The 23,073-nt window shown below is 46.3% G+C and overlaps 1 protein-coding gene across 1 annotated transcript; it reads right to left on the reverse strand.

Moving 5' to 3' along the window:
- Positions 1–311: 311 nt before the first annotated feature.
- Positions 312–22,909, reverse strand: zzz3 (zinc finger, ZZ-type containing 3). Its single transcript, XM_080010712.1, has 13 exons — positions 22,828–22,909; positions 21,870–22,013; positions 15,378–17,202; positions 12,217–12,355; positions 11,200–11,347; positions 10,916–11,028; positions 9,662–9,733; positions 6,810–6,911; positions 6,395–6,490; positions 6,118–6,267; positions 3,743–3,877; positions 2,590–2,690; positions 312–2,024 (listed from the first exon to the last, which is right to left on the reverse strand). Exons 2-13 carry the CDS (start codon positions 21,880–21,882, stop codon positions 1,880–1,882), a joined length of 3,039 nt encoding a protein of 1,012 aa, XP_079866838.1. The 5' UTR covers positions 21,883–22,013; positions 22,828–22,909; the 3' UTR covers positions 312–1,879.
- Between the last annotated feature and the right edge of the window lie 164 nt (positions 22,910–23,073).

A 23,073-nucleotide genomic window follows, 5' to 3' on the forward strand; every position in this document is an offset into this window, starting at 1 on the left:
TAGGCTTGGGCCGATTTACGATTAAATCGTTTATCGGCGATCAACTCCGTCCATCGATCACGATTGACATTGAGGACGGACGTTTTTTTTTTTAATGTTTTTTTTTTTTAAATACGCCTGGAAAAGAAAATCAGAGAATTGAAATTGTATTAAAAATTTTGCACGATCGCCAAAGCCTAAAGTGCATCATCATAAAATGAAGCCATGAGTTAACTTCAGAAGGACAACGCAGGCACCAAAGAGGGTAGAAACACTATTTTCACATACTTTTATTCCACAGTTCTCCTCTAGCATTGTTTTTTTTTTTTTCTTTTTACATAAGAACAGACTGTTATACACATATATTGAAGCAGGGATAGGGGGTGAGGAAGAGACCAAAAAACAAACAAAACAAAAAAAAAAAACATACAAAATGGTGTCTAGTCAAGCACAACAAAATCTATGTGTATAAAATTGTGTGGGTTTGTTCCACTGTGGTAGAGGCGGCAACCACCACCTCAATTTATCTTTCATTTTTAAATAGATTAATAAAAATACAATCTTTTTTTTTTTCTTCCTTTCTCAATCTCTCAAATGGACCTTTTTAACATGGACCGCAAAATTAAGGAGGATCTCAGTGGGGAGAGACGATTGGGGAAAACTTTCAAGTTGGTAGACGGCGACACGTACGGTGGGGAGAAGCTGCGGACTCCTTCAGTTGGGAACTTGCCGAGAGAGACGGCAGAAGAAAGAAAAAAAAAAAGAAAGAAGTAGGAAAATGGCTCACAGCAACAAACGCCGGCTACGTTTCACCATATATTTGTTTACTCCACGTGGTTAACGAGAACAGACACCGGGGGGGAAAGAAAGAAAAAAAAGAAGATTTTAATGGAAAGAATTGAACCATTGTGTTTGCAAGTCGCCAGACATTCCCACACACCTGCGATTCTTCCTTCAAATACTGCCGCCCTCCGCGCTGTAGTGCTTCATTGAGGGGAAACCGACTGGGTTCAGCCGAGGAAGCAATGCCCCCCGCATACAATTAAAAGCAGAAAGAAAGATGTCGTTATGCGTGTGGTGGAGGAGGCGGGAGACGGCGCAATGTCGAGTGAGGTCTGTTTTATATAGACGGGTGGGGGTCGTCCCCGTGGCGAAGCGGCCCCCCCTTTTTTCATATGACCATCAAAACCGCCCCGCTCTCCACTGAGGGAGCGAGGCTCATAAATACTCAAGTCTAACAAACACCGAGCCCGGACAAGTTGTCGTCTTCACGGGGAGACGGCGCATGCACACGCACACGCACACGCACACACACACACACACGCACACACACACACACACAAAAATAAAATAAACGTGCCCACGCACATACACATACACACACACATACACACACACAAAAAATAAAATAAAAATGCCCACGCATACACGCACACGCACACACACACACACACACACACACACAAACAAACCAAACAACCAACCAGCTTGGTTTAGTAGAGTTGATAAATTAGGGTCCACTTATGATACCGATCAAGCACACGTTTCCTTTGCGATGGCGTTCAACGGGGCTCGGGAATGTCGCTGCGCCTTCTGCCTTCTCGGTTTTAAAAATCCAAAATGACAAATAAAAATAGCATAACATCTTTCCTTTGTTTGTCGTCGCCCCCCCCCCTGTTGTGGGGGCGGGGTGGTTGTCCCTCCGTCTCGGGAGCCGACGCCGGCGCTCAAGTGAGGATGAGCCAGTCGTGCCGATGACGATCCCCGCCCCCCTCCCCCGGTCCACTCCGGGGCGCGGCCATCTTGTTACTCGGGGGTGGGGGGTGGGGAGCCATGCGCCGAGTGGCATTGTGGGATGTGTTTAGAAAGAGCTGTGGAGCCAGGGACGCCCGGGCCCCTGTCATCTGTTGGCAGGGAAGTAGTTTGGGTCCAGGTAGTTGTAGCCCGCAGTCTGCGGCAAGCAGTAGTCCCTGTCCAGGAAGGTTTCTGGCTGGTACACCGGCTCCAGGTGGTGGTCGGGGTTGTGGGTTTCCGTCTTGAACAAACTGGGGGGCCACAATAAAAGACTATCAATACATGAAGCTGGCCACTTCGGTTCCCACATCAGACTGCAGTTAATAGAAGGGCTAACAGATAGTTGCATCAAAACTGGCAACTGGGCAACTGTTGACCGACACCGTAGCAGAAGTAGACCATTATCCAAGGCATCAGCTCACAAGTTCAACTAAACTAAGCTAAGATAAACTAAGTTAAGTTTCATAGTTTAAACAGGTTTGTGTGAATAGAAAGGACAATCTGATACAATGACTTTCTTGTTGATACGAACAAGTCTGTCCATCCTTCTTTCCTTCGATCGACTATACTGGTAGCAGCGGCTCAGGAGGTTGAGCGGGCCGTCTGGTAATCGCCGGTTCGATCCCCGCCTCCTCCTGCTTGAGCGCTGAACTGCCCTTGAGCAAGACGCTCCCCTAAGCCCTTGCATGGCCATCTCCAGCGGTGTATGGATGACTTGTAAGTCGTCCATACACCAAAGCACCAAACACCAATGGACAATTTACGACTCTCCACCCTTGAATCGACTCTCGACGGGGAAGGAGAGGGCGTGGTTACCAGTCGGAGCAGTTGGAGCAGAAGTCAACAGAGTTGTCCTGTGGACAATCCTGGCAGTGCCACCTCGCCCCCTGGATGGGCTCCATGCCGCACACGTCGCACTGCAAACACAAACATGAATGAGGGACAGTGGTCCATTACGCACATTTTAGTATTTTTAGAGCTTATTGTGCATAATCTCCAGGGGTGTTGCAATGACATTTCACTGCACATATGTATGAACTTATGTATGTGACAAATAAACCTCTTGAATCTTGAATTTAAAGTGAAAACTATATACACTCCACATAAACAGGATGTGAAAACCTGTTTGAGTGAATGGATCCTGGGGTGGTGGTGGGGCTTTAGGTAAGCAGGCGTAATGTAATGGGAAATGTGTGTTTAAATGTTTTATATCATTGGTTTTTCATTTGTACGAAAGGTACAACACAGATCCTTTGGCATTTTTGTTCGTCAAAAATAAAAATAAAAATAAAATTAAAAAAATACACACGCTGACTTCCAAGAACTTTTTTAAGCAATTAAATTTAAATTTGATCTTCATTAATTCAAATATAATCTTAGTCTCATTGTCTATTATGTGTATTAGTATATGTATTATTTCTAAATATCTATTATTTTTCTCATTGTCATCTACTATTATAAGTGTCAATTTCCAACCATGCTGGATTTAATTTACATTTCCATGGCAACATCTATGTCGAAGATTGTTAAGATTCTGAAAATTATTTTACGTGAGGATTTGAACAACAAAATCTTTTTTTAAGGACTTTTCAAGCACTTCAGGATAAAAGGGGCTATTTTCGAGGTAGTCGAAAGTGCTTCAAGCGCTTCAAGCACCTCACGCACCTCTTTGTTCGGAAGTTATGTGAGCATTTTCGACTTCAATTAAATACCACCACAGTCACAAATGAATTGATACATGCAATTTCTGTATTGGACTGAATTTGGTCTGTGAAATAATTTAGTAATGCAGGTAATTGTCATTATGTATAAAATGCCAAAACATCGATATTAAATCAAATTGCCCAATACGCAGCCCTCGAAATAAATTGTTTCCACAAAATGTAAAAATCCTTTGAGGTGTACATGGCTGTTTGCTTTAGTATTTGGAAGGAAGAGGGTTGCGGTCGGTGTCTGGGCGGTGCTTCACCTTGAAGCCCATGTGCTGCACCACGGGGCCTTCCTCCTGGATCTCCCGAAGCCTCTGCTTCTTCAGACGCTTTAGCTCCAGGAGCTCCTTGTACTCTGGCAGGTGTCGCAGCTCCACGGGAACGCCGTCGTCATCCTGGGTGAGCGTGCACACACACACACACACACACACACACACACACACACACACACACACACACACACACACACACACACACACACACACACACACACACACACACACACACACACACACACACACACACACACACACACACACACGTCTGAGGGATCAGTTTATCACACACACAGCTGAGGCCTCAGCTCGTCTCCAGATGGTTCATAGCCTGCAGACCAAGCGCTGCTGCTGGTATGGCTGTAGCTTAATGAGCGAGCGACGATTACAAGAGAAAGGAAGGATCCATCCCTTTGCCATCAGCCCCAGCGGTGCTGTGTAGATACTTTAGGTTGGATTGGATTGTTGGTGAGCCCCTACTCCCCATACGCCCAACATTTGAGCCCAAAAAGCTCAAACGCTGAGCTCTCGTTAAAAAAAAAAAAAGTGAGGCACCCAGAATCACTGAAATAAAACCCTTTCTTTACATTCCTTCTACCTTTGGTGAGCTCTTCTACCAATGGTACCGCATTTCCACTTACCAGCCTTTTCTGTTTGGAGGACAATTGGCCGTTTGCAAAACTAGGGCAAGTATCCATTACCCTTACGACTGTAGAACCCACCAAACATTGTTGCCTTTCAGACGTTCAGGATAGTGTGTGTCAGTATTTGAAGACCCCCTAAAGTTGTTTACCATTTAACTTTATCACCGGTATTACGATTTATCAACACTGTTCATCTCAGCTTGATGTTGGAGCAGACATAGATCCGTTGCTGGAGGTGGCCTTAAAAGTTTACGATATATACCAGTTCATATAATCATTTCCCTTGAACACCTTAATTGTGTGTGTGTGTGTGTGTGTGTGCGTGTTGCAGCAAAGTGAAGGCGGGAGGGGATGACATGGGCAAGAAACCGTGGCTTCACTCTGGAGACACCTTTATGGCTGTGTGCCTTGTGAGCCTCAGCCGTTTGAGGCCGCCAGCCTGTGTTCTCAGCAGGGTACGGTGACCCAGCGCTGCTTAAAGGTTAGCGCCATCAGAGAGGGAGAGGAAATGTCAGCGCTCAGATTATGGCAGCACCGCCAGCACAGGTACAGACGTAAGGAAAGGTTAGGCTCGGTCTCAGACAGCACCCGCCCCGACAGCATACACTATCCTGATTAGGTTTAGAATTAGAAAAGTTTAAGACCAGGGAACAAATGCTCAGTAGCCCAAGGCATTCAAATGAAATATATGCAAAAGAGACGAGGCTCCCGGGCGCGAGTATGAAGAACAGATACTTATCTTACTACCCGTGTGGAATATATTCAAAGACATGACACAGGTTTAAAAGGCCAGAACCTGCTCTACGGTATTTATCAATAGATGGACAGACACACATACGTCCCTGTTATGTCCTTTCAAGAGCGCTATCAACATGATTAATCAAATTCACCAAAAACACCACCTCTGGACCACATTCAGTGTAAATGCAACCGGTCCTCCTCGTGAAAGACTGAATTAGGGCTGGGCAATATAATACAAATATATATATATATAAATATGTGAGACTAGATATCGTCTTCTAATATTAGATATCATAATATAGTTAAATGATGCAATTAAGGCTGTATTTTTTGAGCTTTACAGAGCTGTTCTAGCTGTTCTCATCAATGACTTTACGAAGGCTGTACCCAACTCAGAATTTTGTCAGTCTAATCGGATTTGGCTGTTCAATGTGTATATTCGACTATTCGGCGGGGGCCAGGGTGGCTCGGGTCTTCCTATAGGCGAGAGAGGCGGCCACCCAGGGCGCGATCCGGGCGCAATTTTCACACCGGTCTCCATCTCTGACGGCACAGAAAATGTGCGTGCTGGTGATGCGTGCCCTAGCGATGGGCTGCCCACGATCGCGGTTGGAACAGTGCGTTTTTATTTTTGATGTAGGTGATTTTATTTTAGGTCTCCTTATGGAACGAAAAAAGTGTGTAGTGGTGACACTTTCTCTGTGACTCTCTCCCTGATCACCCCCTCTCCATTCATTATGCTCAGAAAATGATCTTGTGATGAGTTTACAAGTCTTACCCCGTTCCTCCGTGCCCCGTCCCCACACTGTTTTTAGTTGTTCTTTATGGAGGAACGATGCACAGCAAACTGGGCACACAGACAGCCATGTTCGACTCACACATAAAAATATTTGTTATTACCCTTATTTATGGGGGGAGGAGAGAGAGAGAGAGAGAGAGAGAGAGAGAGGGGTGGGGTGGGATGGTGTAATTTACCGAGTCGTCAGCAGAGGGGTCCTGTACGCTGCCGTAGTACGCCGCACGCTCGTCGTCATCCTCCATGTAGACCGGAGCCTCGTAGGACGTCAGGAAGGTGGAGGGGCGGTAAAGGTGTTTGTTGAGGTGGTGCTGCCGCTTGTTGGAGGCCTGGGGAACATCCAAGGCGCGCATGACTAATCATTCGGGCTGGTCTAGATGAGTTGAAAGCATGGAATGGTACTAAAACATGGCGACGCGCCGTACAAAGCGAGCAGGTAGGGGTGGTGGAGGCTACCTTCTTAGTGTACATGCACAAGTTGGGTGTCCTCCCGGGCACGGGGATTCCAGCCTTAGTCAGTTTGATGAAGTACTTTTGAACCCTGCTCGCAACCTGCGGGTGTTTGAAAACAGGAAGGTGTCGGGGGTTAATTCCAGCAGAGCGGCTGAGGATTGAGGCAGCTATACACCCCGTCCAGGTCACACGACCCATCGAGTCTCCTCCTAATCTCACCTGCTGTGTCTGGAAAGTTCTCGACAGTTACAGAAACCAAACCAAAAACACCAGTGTGTGATTCAACAACCTCAACAAGGGTGTAGCAACATTCCCTATGATAATTGTGAGAATGAATACTTCCATATCACCCAGCTCTACAGGAAACCAGGTTCTCTGGGGGAGGGGGCGGTGGGTGATAGTGAGAACGGGAAGTCACCTGTTTTGCTGTCCTGTTCCCCAGCCCGTCCGCGATCTTCTGCCACCTTCTGGACTCCACCTCCTCGGGAGGGAACTTCAGGAGAAGCTGCTCCAGCTTTTTCTGCTCAAGAGCACAAAGAGACCTGATTGGAAAACCTAATTATTGGGACACTACAGGCTAGAGTCAACAATCTCAGTAAACACATCATATAAACCAATCAACCACAACATTAAATAACCTTGCTCATCGCGTTCTAATGGCACCTGTCAAGGGGGTGGGATATATAAGGCAGCAAGTGAACAGTCAGTTCTTGAAGTTGATGTGTTGGAAATCATGGACAAGCGTAAGGATCTGAGCAACTTTGAGCAGGGTCAAATTGTGATGGCTAGGACGACGGGGTCAGAGCATCTCCAAAACAGCAGGTCTGGTGGGGTGTTCCCGGTATGCAGTGGTTAGTACCTACCAAAAGGGGTCCAAGGAAGGACAACCAGTGAACCGGCGACAGGGTCATGGTGCCAATGGCTCATTGATGCTCATGGGGAGCAAAGTCCAGTCTGTCTGGTCCGATCCCACAGAAGAGCTACTGTAGCACAAATTGCTGAAAAAGTTAATGCTGCTATGATATAAAGGTGTCAGACCACATAGTGCATCACAGCTTGCTGCGTATGGGGCTGCGCAGCCACTAACCAGTCTCAGTGTCCATGCTGATCCCTGTCCACCGCCGAAAGCGCCTACAATGGAGACGTGAGCGTCAGACCTGGACCATGGAGCAATGGAAGAAGGTGGCCTGGTCTGATGAATCATATTTTCTTCTACATCATGTGGTTGGTCGGGGTTCGGGTCCGATCTGATGGAGTATCTGTGGGATGTGCTGGAACAACAAGCCAGATCCATGCAGGCCCCACCTCACAACTTACAGGACTTAAAGGATCTGCTCTAACGTCTTGGTGCCAGATACCACAGGCACCTTCAGAGGTCTTGTGGAGTCCATGCCTCCATGGTCAGAGCTGTTTTGGCAGCATTAGGAGGAGCTACACCATATAAGTGCTTATTAGTGGTGCTTTTAATGTTGTGGTTGATCAGTTTATGTACATATGTGAAGAGTAATTTTCCCCGTACTGCCAAAAAGAGTATAAAGCAGGCTCTCATACTGGCTAAGCCATGATTTCGTACTTTTGGACATTTCTTGAATAGTACACGGTGTTCCAAAAGTGTCAAAAACATTTACTTTTTTGTTTTTCAAATAAACTCATGGATGGCATTGTGTCTCAGGGCTCTTTGAATCACTGAAATCAATCTCAGACACCTGTGATAATTAGTTTGCCAGGTGAGCCCAATTAAAGGAAAACTACTTAAGAAGGACGTTCCACATTATTAAGCAGGCCACAGGTTTCAAGCAATACGGGAAAGAAAAAGGATCTCTCTGCTGCCGAAAAGCCTCAAATAGTGCAATGCCTTGGACAAGGTATGAAAACATTAGATATTTCACAAAAACTTATGCGTGATCATCGTACTGTGAAGAGATTTGTGGCTGATTCAGAGCACAGACGGGTTGGTGCAGATAAAGGCATAATGAGGAAGGTTTCTGCCAGACAAATTCATGGGATTAAGAGAGCAGCTGCTAAAATGCCGTTACAAAGCAGCAAACAGGTATTTGAAGCTGCTGGTGTCTCTCGTGAACCTCAAGGTGTAGGATCCTCCAGAGGCTTGCAGTTGTGCATAAACCTACTATTGGGCCACCCCTAACCAATGCTCACAAGCAGAAACGGTTGCAGTGGGCCCAGAAATACATGAAGACTCATTTTCAAACAGTCTTGTTTACTGATGAGTGCCGTGCAACCCTGGATGGTCCAGATGGATGGAGTAGTGGATGGTTGGTTGATGGTTGGTGGATGGTTGGTGGATGGCCCCATGTCTCAACAAGGCTGCGACGTCAGCAAGGAGGTGGCGGAGTCATGTTTTGGGTCGGAATCATGGGGAGAGAGCTGGTGGGCCCCTTTAGGGTCCCTGAAGGTGTGAAAATGACCTCTGCAAAGAATATAGAGTTTCTGAGTGACCACTTTCCATGGTACAAAAAGAAGAACCGTGCCTTCCGTAGCAAAATTATCTTCATGCATGACAATGCACCATCTCATGCTGCAAAGAATACCTCTGTGTCATTGGTTGCTATGGGCATAAAAGGAGAGAAACTCATGGTGTGGCCCCCATCCTCCCTGACCTCAACCCTATTGAGAACCTTTGGGGCATCCTCAAGCAAAAGATCTATGAGGGTGGGAGGCAGTTGGCATCAAAACAGCAGCTCTGGGAGGCTATTCTGACATCCCGCAAAGAAATTCAAGCAGAAACTCTCCAAAAACTCACAGGTCTAATGGATGCAAGATTTTTGAAGGTGATATCAAAGAAGGGTCCTTTGTTAACATGTAACTTGGCCTGTTAAGATGTTTTTGATTGAAATAGCTTTTGATTTCAGTAAATATGACCTCCTAATACTGCAAATTCAACAAATGACCATTTTCAGTTTTTTACAACCTATAAAATGTTTTGAAACTCTGTTGTTCATAATAATTTGGAACAGTGCATTTTGAGTTTGAAAAAAATACTGTTAGGGAGGTTTGTTCAATAACATTCAAATTATACCTTAACGGTTGATGACTTGAAAATTATACTGACTGTCATTTGCATCGACTATTTAGGAAAATCAGAGAAAAATATCATTTGCATAATAATTTGGAATGCGGTCTATAATGTTTTTAGTCCACAAAGACCATAATCTCTTACCCATAAAGTCTTAACAATTATGCCAAATACCTAATACGCTAGCAGTAAAATAAGGCTTATTAGGATAATATGCCAAACTTCCAGCCTCATACCTGCTCTTCCACGGTCCACAGCTGGTTAAATGTGTCGGGCTTGCTGGAGTGACATATCCTCCCTCTGATCATCTGTCAAGACACCAGTGACTGACAAGTTAAAGACAGTCAGCGCATGTAAGATGAAAACACATTTTCCATGGCAAGCCGTATCCGCCAGCTCCACCGAGAAAAACGGCTGCTGTCAAAGGGAGGAGTGGCGATGTGTCATCAGGAAAAAGTGGGAAAGGGCTATGATTGACAAACAACAATCCCTAAACAGTTTGAGGAGAGCAGGGCTCTAAAGAATGCCAACACGGCCAACAATAAAAGCAGGAGGATAAAAAAAGGTTGCTTTTGTTCACTGCTTTGTCCTTGGGGACAATAATCGAGGATCAATTAAAATGAAACCTCGTAAAGCGGAGGGGAAAAGACACCCACACACACCCAAGGACAGGAAAAGTGACGATGGCGCGAGGGGCGGACAGCTCAGATCTCCACAGATACGATCTTTTGTGCTCACTTGCGCTGCATGTGTAACTAAGAGTAGGAAGGCAGTAAAATGAAAATGGCCTGATAAATGGTGGGGCACCTGAAAGGAGGACGGTGACTCACCAGCGAGAGCTCGGAAAGAATGCGGCCTCGCCAGAACTTGGCTGGGTGCCGGCTAGGGTCACACCGCCAGAGACGGGACTTCTGTGCCTTTGGTGTTTGTGGCCGTGTCTGCTCAAAATTGACTGGATGTTGTAGGCACGTTAAACCCGTGTGTACTTTTTTTTTTTTTTTTTTTTTTTTTAATCAAAATGATGTAGCTGTTTACTGAGCAAATTTAATTAGCTCTCAAAAATTACGTAAATAATCTTGCCATTCGTCCCTTAGAATAAAGAACTGTCCTTGTTGGAGAAACATAAAATGACGTTTTTCAAAATAAATAAAAATTGCCTCGTCGTGAACAATGCGCAGTGGTCCAAGCCATTTTCCAAGGATCAGCGCCATTGAGCGCGTATATCTTCCCTCCTATTGGCTATTGCCTGGCGCAGCTCATTTGTATAAAGTCGAAACCTGCTCAACTTTCCTTGTCACTGTGAAGATGTCAGCTCGTCGCCGGTCATCGCTCCGCCCCTGCAGCGAGATGAAGCCGAGCTCCGTTTGGAATGCATTGCAGCCTGTCGCTTTGCAACGTATGTCACCGGCGGTGTGACCCTTCCATTACCGATGACGGCTGCGGCTTACGACCAGCGTGCCAATTATTATCGTGGACGGTCGGGAGCATACCTGCGCCTGGCTGTCATTGTCTGGGGCATCGCTCGTGGGCAGCGAGGAGTACATGGTGGAGGACTCGCCCTCTTTCTTGGGCTCCACTGGACTTTTAGGCCTAGCGGGCAACCCTAGTCAACCCAAACCAGGTGTTAATGTCATTATTATTGATCATTTCAAAGGGAAACAGGAATTCTTTCTGAGCATCAAATAATTTCAACATGTATACGAATACGGTTGTTGCGTGACCAGTGACTTATTTTCCACCCCTCTGAATTCTGACACAAACTGATTGCACTTGCCGTTGTCAAAGATCAGCTTGAGCCGTCTGGTTTTGCGCTTCTTGTCGCAGAACTCCCGCTCGAAGTCGCCCAGCCCTGAGGTGTACTTGTCCCACGCGATGTCAGGGAGCTGGACCACTCGCTGCGGGCAGGGCAAGCCCATGTTCATCTGAGGGCCGAGGAGGTAGAATGGGTCAGACATACATACACACATATACACACACACACACATACATATATGTATACATATACATACACACACACACATATGTATACATATATATCTACATACACACATATATACACACACACATACTGTACATATATATCTACATACACATATATACACACACATATATATACACATACACACACATATATATATACACACGCGCGTACACACACACATATATATACATACACACACACACACACACACACACACACACACACACACACACACACACACACACACACACACACACACACACACACATATACATATATATATATATATATATATATATATATATATACACATACACATATATATATATATACATACACACACACACACACACACACACATTAATATACACCTATTTATATATATACATACATATATACACACACACACACATATACACACATTAATATACACATATATTTATATATATATATATATATATATATATATATATACACACATATATAAACACACATATATACACACACACACACACATATATATATATATACACACACACACACACACACATACATACACACACACACTTCAAACAATTCAACATGTCTTCAAAATGAGAAATCTCCCTATTAATGAACGTCTATAAAGGTTTAATTTCAGTATTTGTATTGGTTAGTACTGTTTTCTATTTTGAGGGGGGGTTTTTTTACCTCTAAATTCTGTATTTAACTTTGGATACTTCACTGGTCTCTCATAGCAGCTGTTATTGTGGCACGCTTAACAAAACAAATTTGTCAAAATTCTGTAGTTTGTTTGCCTTTCAATTTTACCCGTTTTTGCAGCTGTTCCACAAAACTGATGGGGTCAGTGAGGGCCTCTCTCTGGTGTCGGGCCAGAGTCTCCAGGTCCTGGATGGCCTGGGTCCGCTGGGCCTCCAGAACTCCTATGGTCTGCAGCAGCCTCTGGTAACTGACAGAGTGAGTAACGAGACTTAAGACTGTGTGCGAGGAGGCCATCGATGTGCATTATTTAGACTCGTGCCATGCAGCTGCGCATCAATTTTTTAGATCCTCAGCCATGCATAATTCAACTAAATTGCAGAAAAAAGAAATATAAAGTTGAATTGATGTGGAAGACGGGCTGTCTACAGAAATATATTTCAACACGCTTTTAAGGATTGCATTCAAAAGGGAAAGTGCTCATTGATTAGCAATTCCTGAAATATTACACTAGACAAATTGGTTGTTTTAAGGAAAAAAAATTATAGGTCTCTCTATTTAAGATTAAAAAAAAAAAAAAAAAAAAAAAAAAAAAGTAGATGAAATGAGTGACCTGTATTCCGATTTTGCAGTGCTTAAGGAGACTTCAGTGCTGGGGAATCTGACCTTTTCACTTAGGCATCGGGGTGAGTGAGAAACCGCAAACTGAATGACTGAGTGCGATATTCACTCAGAACATAACTCAGAATCAATAGGAACCTCCCAGTATTCCACGTCTATTGTTAAATGCGAGTGATCATGAAGGCAGAGTGGATCAATTCCCCTTTGAAGGACATGAATGAAAATCAATGCAAAGGACATTTTTCATTCAACGCCTGACAGTGGGTTTTACAGAGCTTAAGACTGGGTTCAAAACAGGCTGAAACCTCATAAATCCCATACACGTCCTGACACCCAACCCTAACTTTCTGTGCACCAGCTGTACGCGCAGGGAGTCTTTTGTAACTTGTCTGTACATTGGTCCGCTCACAAGATCAAATCGTCCTCTAACAAATAGGAACAGAACTGTAGCGAGTTTTGCTGGTGAACAGACGATGTGCGGATGATCTGTCCTCACGATACAAGGACAACTTGGCGCTTGAGATAAGACCTTCTGGCGCCCCTCCGGGTGTCCAGGGACAAGCTTAGTGCTCACTGGCTACATACCGTAGGCCCAATGTCTTCCGACAAAACACCGGAGCCAAACCGATAACAATTGGGCAACGTGAAAGGTACCACACTGAGCCTGCGCTAGTAAAGCCTCTGAAAATACTTGCTCAGCACAGCCAGTCTCCACCATTACATGACACTTCTATTAATTAAACAAGCAGTTAAATTCTGTGTCTGTCAAAATCAGTACACATTACTTACATCAGCACCAATGGAGATGACAAAACAGGTTTGTCCCTTGAGGACATCTGCAAGACCCCCACCCTCCCATTCCCCTTCACTCCCCCCTCCTGCAGAGATGCTGGAGGATCAGCTGACTTGCCACAACGCACTTGGCAGAGTCCTGAAGGTGCATGGCCTGCGACAACCTGTCCACCAACGTAGACTTAAACACCCGACCCCACATGACGAGTCATAACAAATTTATTAACATAAACCATGGGCCACCAAAAAGAAAACTTGTTTCACTGCACATAATGTTTCTAATGGCTTCCTTCTAATCCGATGCATGAGAAGAGAAACAATCGGCAGAGTAATTTAAACATCCAGCCTGGGGGTCAATCACAAAACCTAAATTTAGCCACTAATTTACACAGACGCTGCACTAGAGTGAAGGTGGAAATGCATGCTCAGCTACAAAGTACAAACCTCATTAGCAACTCAAATAATGCCTTCATTTACATGTTAATGAATATGGGCATATTCAGCCAACACCAAGTGAGAAATCTTTCTAAATTGGTGCACTCATCACCAGAATTGCAGGTAAACATGAATAGTTGATCAATGTAGATTTATCATTTGGTGGCTTTATCATTTGTGACCCACCGCAGATTTCAGGTACTTTTGGTGCCGTTTCACTTTTTTTTTTTTTTTTTTTTAATCACGTCAGTTGAAAGTGGAGAATCAGAGCTTGAATAGGCGTCAAAGGCGTCACTTGAGCGAATCAAGCAAATATTTTTAAAGCTATGGCTTGTTAATGACGAGGCTGCGGCAAACTGTGTTTCTGAGAAAATCACCCTCAAAGTTTTCAGAAGGCTCCGCGTCTTGTTTAGGGAAGTGACATCAACTTTCCTTTTTCGTGTGTTACACCACCTACACAACAATGAATCCAAGAGTGTATAAGATTTTGAGGTTAAACTCCATCAAAACAGTTTCACATTGTGACTTCACATCACATAGAATATGGAGGAATGATCTTCACCTGGACACCAAAAGGAAACCATCGATCGCGTTCGCACTGTTCAGCGTCTCCGTAATGAACTGTTTCCCCATGTAATCTAACAGGAATATTTATCTCCACGGTTTAACATTTACAACATCACATTTAACATCTACTATTTATAAATCAAACTCTGCTTTGCAAATACGTTGGGATTAAAAAAAACCACAAAGGAACACAAATCTGGAAAAATCAAATTTTCCTTCTCGAAAGGTTTTTTCAACTTATTTGGCAGCTCGTGGCAATTTAAGAAATGCGCGACAATGTGGGTTTTGCTGCGGTGGGTCACGTTTGGCTTTGGGGTTCTTTCATGGTTTCTCCCAAACATCTACTGAGACACAGACGTAGTTTGAATTCCATTAAATAGCTGTGAGAGCAATTCTACACTGCCTGATTATTACTAACCTTGATGTGATGTCTGCGATATGGCAGCTTCATCCAGAATATTCAAAATTATGGCAATTGTAATACGTTTTCTTCATTCTGTGTACGCTTAGTTCCAAAGATTAAAGTGCCAATTCTAAGAAAAGTGGATGCATGCAGAGGTACTTAAGTTTGTGTTAAACTGCAATAATTTGCCTCAATTCAAATTCAGAAATGTTAACAACAAAGTATGCCCAGAAGTCTTCCTGCTCTTTGACAAAATTTGCCACATTCTAAATCCGCAATCTACTGACTATACTATATATACACTATATACTATACAAATCTGATCTCATCGATTTTACGCCTCAAAGCCACAGACCAAAAGAAACTCGACGACCACACACTTAATTGATCCGTGTCTTCAAAAGGCACAGAGGAACATCAGCAGACAGAAAACTCTTGTGCTAACTGCACATACTCTTTGTTGTGTTTGAGAGCCAGGTGGTCCGACTCAAAATAATACACGTCTGGTTCCTCCTCTTCCTCCTCTTCCTCTGGTGCCTGGCTGCATGCTGGTTCCTTGCTGCTCTCAGCTACTTTGCCCTTTGGGGGACCGGCAACCTCAGTGCCTGGCGTCCCAGCCCCGTCTCCAGTGTCCACAGGGGCCTGCTCCTTGCTGGATGGCTCCGCACAGTCCAAAAGGGTAGGCTCTACCAGCGTGGAGCAGGACACTTCCATCCCCACCTCCACCCCTTCCCCTTCCACCACCACCTCCCCCGCCTCCCGTAGGGGGCCATTGTCTCTGGGAGGGGAACCGGGCTTGGGGGAGTAACCCCTGCCACTTCCGCTGGCGGCCCTCCGGGGTGAAGTCCGCAGGGTGTATCTGTGTTCATGGGGCTCACTGAAGGAGGGGGGTGTGCCGGATGCTGAAGGGTTGCATCCCAGCTCTGTGGGAGAGGGAGTGGGTGCTAGTGGAGGTGTGGTTTCTCCTGAGGTGCTGTTGTTGTTCATTGGGCTATTGTTTGTGTCAATGGCGGTAATGGAGCTGGAGGCCAAAATCAAAGCCACAGCAGCATCTGCAGCAGCAGCTTCCTGTGCCGGGCTGGGCAGCCCTCCGTTGGCCCCACCCACACCATCGGTCACCAACTCCTCCTGGGCCAGGCAAAGGGACTCGCCCACCACGTCGACATCCACCTCCTCCGCCACCATGAGCTGAGGGAGAGGACCCTCAGGCAAAGTCTCCGATGTGATGGCAGGCAAGGTCGCTGAGCCACTGACCTCCGACTGGCCGGGAGTAAAGATTTTACAAGGCACAATAGGGACAGGGGAAGAGGGGCCCCCTGCCTGGCTACCGTTCAGTAGCAAAGAGCTGTTGGCAGCGGAAGAGGGATTTGCACTAGGATCCCCAGTGGAGGCGCTGGATTGTTCATCCTCTGCTTTAGTCTCTCCCAAGCCATTGGAGGCCTTGTGAGCATTTGGGTGCCTGGCCACCCCTTCGCGTTCAGCGACACCATCCTCTGCACCGCCCTCCTCTGCACCACGCCCCTCTGTCTCATCTTCCTTTCCACTGTGGACGAGCAAGGCACTGACTGTGCTGGCAGAGTTTTGGCCAGGCAAATCCACAACACTGTGATCCTCACCGGGCTCGGGGGCAGAGACGGCGCTCTCCACTTTCAGAGGCTGCACGTCCTCCTCGGGTCCCTGAGACTCTCCAGAGCGGACGCACCGCTTGGCCCTTTTGAGCTGGGGAGAGGCATCCCGCGCCCCTTTCCCCATCTCACAGTTCTCAGACTTCTCTGGACCGCTGTTTTCAGAGCAGGAGAGGCCTCGCTTCCTGGTGCCGACCCATTGCTCCACTTCAGCTGGGGGTGCCCTTGAGTCGGTTACCTTAATCTGAGATGGAGCTTGCTGCTGGCCATCATGCTTTGTGTCCTGCTTAACGTCCTGCTTGGCGTCCTGCTTGGCGTCCTGCTTGGCGTCCTGCTTGGCGTCCTGCTTGGCGTCCTGCTTGGCGTCCTGCTTGGCGTCCTGCTTGGCGTCCTGCTTGGCGTCCTGCTTGGCGTCCTGCTTGGCGTCCTGCTTCTTCTTGGGCGAGCGGGCCCTGGGCAGGGGAGAAGGCGAGTTCTCCTCTGGCTGGGCGATGCTACGGTTCCTGAGGGTTCGACCACAAAAGTTCTCATCCAATCCATTGTGCCCCACTGATGACCTTGTGACACGCGAGGAACGGGACGCGGCCATACTATGGCGGGGGCCTACAGTCTCCTCATCCTGGTGCTCTCTCCTCTGCGGCAGAACATGGGAACCTGCAAAAACACAAACATAGTGATAAAATAACATACAATAACATAATTATAACAATAATAAAAAGATAGATGCTGGTCGAGTCACTTGTCAGTTCACACCAGACTGCTTGACAGCCTCAAAGACCTTGACTACAAAAAGAACTTGATTCAAATCAAAGCTTCTGTTTCGTTCACAAAAAACAAATGCAAACAATGTGGAAGACGCAGGCAAAGATATATAAAGTTTGTAAGCATCTGAGGGTCAAAACTAACTTTCATTACTGCAAAATCGAGTCCCAGTCAAGTAATGTGAGTTTCCAAGGAAGCTGCATCAGACTGACTGGAAGGTGACCAAGTTTCTGTTTGTGTAAACCATGTCAGGGTTGTAGAAATATGGGCAAGACTTTGTTCTTGGTCATTGATCAATGCTACAACATAAAAACACTGGTCAGCGTGTATTCCCCCCCCATCGCCTTGTCAAAGTCCTGATTACCCTCACGCTAATCAGGGTAGAAGCAATGGCAGTACAACTATATATTTTTTTCAATTAACAGGTCATTGTCATAATATCGTACAGAACAGTGCTAAATGTACATCTGAAATTATAAAAAAAAATAAAAAATTATGAAAACTAAAATATATGGCGAGCGGGCCATGGGCAGGGGCCCAGGCACCAAGTTCCCCTCTGGCTGGGCGACGCTATGGTTCCTGAGGGTTCGATGCCATAAAAGCAAATAAATAATTTCCACATCTAGCACACTGGCGGTTATACTTCTGACCCAAGTCATCACAATCATGCTAGACTGCTTATCTTTGTAGTGCAAATGTAATGGCCAAACAGACTTTTTCCCCACCTTCTCAGAAAACTACATAACTCTCACAGAAGCTTAATGTGTAATCTACTGTGTAGGACTTGATGATCTACATCTGGGCACATTTGAGAACTCTGACCTCTTTATTCATTTCTAAACTTAACTGAGGTATCTTACACTTTAAATGTATCACAATGAAATAAAGTGTTTGGGTATGGACAATGGTGTAGGTTTATTTCACCCTTTTCCTCTCAACTTTTCTCCAAATGAATACAGTAATTGAACGGCATGTTAAGAAAGCAATAGTGGCCAGTGATAAATAAGCAAAAGCCAATTCCCGCCAACACCACTAATCAATCGTCACCCCACCTCTCAAATGAAATTTGAGATGTATTTTGCAACATAGCTAGCTGACTCACTCAATAGACCTATCGTTGAAAGGCTTTACTCAGTCGCAAAGAGGCAGAACGAGTGGGTGTGTCAGCCTGAAGAATCATGTGTCGCATTTTGACTTTTTATTTACATTTGTCAAAAACATGAGACTGAGGAATTTATGCATTGTTGCAGGGAGTGCCATAGAAAAGCACTCAATTGTTAGACAAATGCGAAAAGACATTTTAAGTATTTTGGGCCTAGTTACACTTATTATAAACTATTCATGGATAAAAATTTTGGATTGAATGCCACCGAATATTCCAATACCCGATTCAATATCCCAACTGTATTGATGCAATTTGGTCTACAGCACATATGACCAAATTTCAATTTCAGCCCTAAAAACACGACATAATATATATTTTTTAATTTTTACATTTTTCATCATTTGACTGTCGCTTGACTACTCACTACAAACATGCCACAACAAACTGCAATAATTTCTCTAAAGAAAATCGGCAATTAATGGGTCATAAAAAGTATGCAGAACAGAATCCAGTGGCTTTGCATGGCATTTGTGCTACCACCCTAGTTGAGTGAAATATTGAGGCCCTATCAAACTGAAGTGATGTAATGGCACTTGTGTGCAGTTGAATAAAGTAGGAAATTTGTCTATACATTTTCCAACAAACTGAAAATGTTTTAATAGTCTCTCCTCCTTTCATAGCAAGGCCGTTTATGCTGAAATGGGCAGAGAGAATACGTTTCCGGCCACCTTCTTTCGACAAAGAAGCTTTCAGGTCCTTTGGCATCCTTTGGTCTAACTCGTAAAGTCTGCCACAAATGACCCCAGCTTGTGTTTATCATTGGTTGAAACCTAACTAACTTTGGGCTGTAGATGGCTGCCTATCCCGGCGCTAAGCTATACCAAATGCTTGGCAAAAACACTGAGCCACATATTTGTCTACTACCATGCACAGCATGGAAGACTGACGTCCAATGCATATTCAAACTTTAAAAACAGGCTGAATCGCAGATATTTCCCAGGGAGATATCTGCGGTCAAGAGGTCAGAGCTTCACCTCATAAATCTGACAGGAGTAGACAATAAAATTGAGCGGGTATCAAAGTGACATTCAGAGGAAGGGTGATCTCCCTGCTGGCTCTCCACAGAACATGAGACCCTGTCGTCCATTCCGGGAGCAGAAGCTAAACCATCAATTAGCATAACAGACATAGTGCTTTTACATTAATTCTCTCTGTTACACTCTGAGGACCTACGTCTCTCACAGCTAATTTAAAAGCTTTCGGTTGTGATTCTTGAAGCTGAGACCCTTTCCAAAACTATGCTACAACAGCCGAATGAAAGCCAGAGGCTACTGTAGCAATGAACACATTTTAATAATATTCCTACTGGGAGTTAAGATAATACCTGGAACAAGGACTACCGCAAACACATATTACTCACTCACTCCATTTAAGACTCCAGCTGAGAAAGCTAATGCGATTTGACCATGCATAAAATAGGGGCGAGAAGGAAAACAGATGGGGGGCAAGTTATTCAGACTAAGCACTCATCCTTGGATTCAACACAAGGAAACTAATTAGGCGTACTCATCTGAAGGGTTGTCAAAATCTCAAAAATGTAGTTTGACAGGTTGATTCAGTATCTTTACATATTCCACGCTGATAATAATCGGCACCCAAGTGGTATAGTTAGTAGTGGCCGGTCATTTTCGGGGTGTACGGCAAGATGGAAGGGTATGCCAATCACACACATTACAACCTGTACAATAACTGTGCGACATTGTAATGACTTCCTCCCGGTTCACACATGCGGAGACAGGAACGCTTGCCGTCGCTGAGGCGAGGCGAGAATGCAGCTGTCTCAAAAACCTGCCCCTCATGAGCGTATGTGCCCCTCATGAACGTATGTGCCCCTTTTGAACGTATGTGCCCCTCATGAACGTATATGCCCCTCATGAGCGTACCAAACTCCCCTTGGGCAGTTTCTCGTGGGACCGTGCGTAGCAATGGCGGATTGTGAGAATAGATAATCTCATCTTTCGCCGAAACAATCCGACAAAATCAGATTCTGGCAAAAATTGAGGCGAGAAGTAGACCACGCCGAAGCTGGACACCCGATTTATTTCTCATCATAGCGGCTGGTTTTAAAAGTTTGGTGACAACATCCGCCCGTGTGCACACAGGCTGTTTGAGCCGGGCAGGCAGACCTGCCTAACGTTGTGAGCAAACTTCTAAACCAGAGGTTAAAAGGCGAGAAGCTCATCGATATTCTGCTTCTACGTGGCCTGCTTCTTGCCTAAAACCTTCATACAAAACGTATCGTCTTCGCACTGTTCAGGAGGAATACGCGGTGGTATATTCTAACAATCAGCCATTCCGATTCTAGACTTCACGCCAGGCGGATGGTGTGATAGGTTCGTCCCGTCTGCTTTTGACGCGACGCTCGCCCCCCCCGCTGAGATCCACGTCGCTCCCTGACGCTGCCATGGAATGAATGTGATCCTGTCGCCGCCGTGGGGGAGGCAGGGTCGGACTCTCGCCGTCACACGCGGCGACAATTTAGTAAAAACATCTGAACAACAACAAACTAACAGCATCTAAAGCCTTTCGATGAATGCTTAATATCACATCTACATTTCTATTTCCCGCCACAGAGCAACCACACCGTCACTTTCCATCAATCCCGTGGCTCCATCTTCCGCCGATTTCACGTGGAGTCGTCCGCTTCTCCGACCGCGGAGCATTTCTGTACAAAACTGTGAACGACAACAAGCAGAACCTCCTCCAAGATGAATCCAACCCTCCCATATGAAATATACAACACGTGGAATAAAGACATTCTGAGTCTTGTCAGTATGTCACAAACTCAGCTGTGCTCACAAGGACAAACAGCCACCTCCCCAAATTCAATGGGGGGGGGGGGGGGGTCACTGTGGTGGTACCCTCCACCCGTCCCACAGTTTAAAACAAAAAACAAAACAACAACAACCCGGTAACGGACGGGATGGAGTTAAACAACCGGAGAGGTCAGACCTCCAGAGGCTCCGACTCCGATTCAAGCCGCTTCCTGTTTCCAAACGCGGGTTCAACTCCGCCCGACACGCGGCGACACATCCACGCGGCTCCGGCTGCGGCTCCTCGCGGGGACGGAACGCCGCCGGAACGCACCGGAACGCACCGGAACGCCGCCAGAAAGCCGCCAGAAAGCCGCCGGAACGCACCGGAACGCACCGGAACGCCGCGAACCGACGCTTGAAACCCCGCGCCACACGCGCGGACACCGCACGCTCGTCGGCGAGGCGTGAACGCGGCGAAGCAGATGAGCCGCGGTTCACGCGCCGTCCGGGCTTATAAACAACACGTCTCGCACTCAAACTAGAGTTCAAAACACACTTCACTCCCCAGCGTCAGCCTCTGGCTCCCGGCGGGCCTGGTGGCGGCGCGGGGATCCACGGGGCGGCGGTGAACCACGTACCGACGAGAAGCATCTCCCGAGCCGCCGCGAGCCCAACGCCTCAAAGTTGGGAGGGCGCGCGGGCTGAAATCAAAACAACCGGTCGGAAAGAAGCCGCCCGGCGCCTCGCCCGGTGGACGGTGCTCCGGCAGGGGGATCGTCCCGCTGTAACGAAGCACAGAACTAATTATAACGGCGGAGAAAAAAAAAAACCAAAACAAACAAACAAACAAACAAACAAAAAAAAAAAACACGCCTCGTTCGCACTCGAGCCCGGCGAGCGAGCTAACGGCACATTAGCACGGTCAACTTCCACCGCATATGGCTAGCCTGCCGCTTAGCGGGCTAGCACCGAGAGCTAACCACGCTAACGGAGCTCAACCGCTCAACGCGCTCGCGACGCGGAAGCGGTGGCACGCGAATTCAATCCGTGACTTTACAGTTTGACTTCCACGGAAGCTTGGTTTCGGTTTCGGTTCGTCCGACAACTTAACCGGCGTTTTGTTCGTTCCCAAATTGAACGGCCGACTGGGTATGTTTTAAGTTCGCTAGCCGAGCTGGATTTGCGTGGAAGGGAACCGTGGCATTCTATGGCACCGAGCGGGGATTTAATGTCAGAAGCATTGGGGGTCAATTAACAGGCACCGTTTGAGTTGTGTGGTGAATCGGCGAGCACGCCGAGGGCTGAAATCCACCAGCGGGTGTTGCATATCTGAAGTGGGCTTGCAGCAACAATTAGCATTGCTAGCAGCCTCCAGCCACCGCTAGTTACGGTTAGCCGTTCCGGGCTTATGTTGCTAGCTAGCTGATTGTTTCGCGCACAACTTTGCAGACGCATTCGTGGGCTACCGATATGGCCGCCATACGGTTTGTTTTTTAGCCTCGCTTTAAACTCGCGTTCAAGCGTTCGCTGTAACACGCTACACACAACACGGGCTCGCAACTGAAATGGCTCTAGAACCTGAAGAAACAGACGTACCTCACTTCCGTAAATGTGCTGCACATTCGGCAGCAGCCATGTTTTCATCCCAGTCAACGGGTCGGGGTGTGAGCGGATCCGGGCTCCTCACAACGCAACACTGGGCATGTTCACCCGGACACCACGGTCGTTCCACCCGGACCAGCTCAACCCATTTAGGATTATTGGCACAATTCGAAATCACTTTTTGTTGAAAGTAGAAGGCAAACTTGCCATAATAACACACGTGCCAAAAAAAAGCAACAC

This window comes from Zeus faber (assembly GCF_960531495.2).
Source record: "Zeus faber genome assembly, chromosome: 12".
NCBI classification, from domain to species: Eukaryota; Metazoa; Chordata; class Actinopteri; order Zeiformes; family Zeidae; genus Zeus; species Zeus faber.

Coding starts and splice junctions, on each gene's coding strand:
- zzz3 (XM_080010712.1), bottom strand. Junction 11,348..12,216: donor TGGAACAGCTGCAAAAACGG/GTAAAATTGAAA, acceptor CTCGGCCCTCAG/ATGAACATGGGCTTGCCCTG. Junction 6,912..9,661: donor TGTGGACCGTGGAAGAGCAG/GTATGAGGCTGG, acceptor GCTCTTGAGCAG/AAAAAGCTGGAGCAGCTTCT.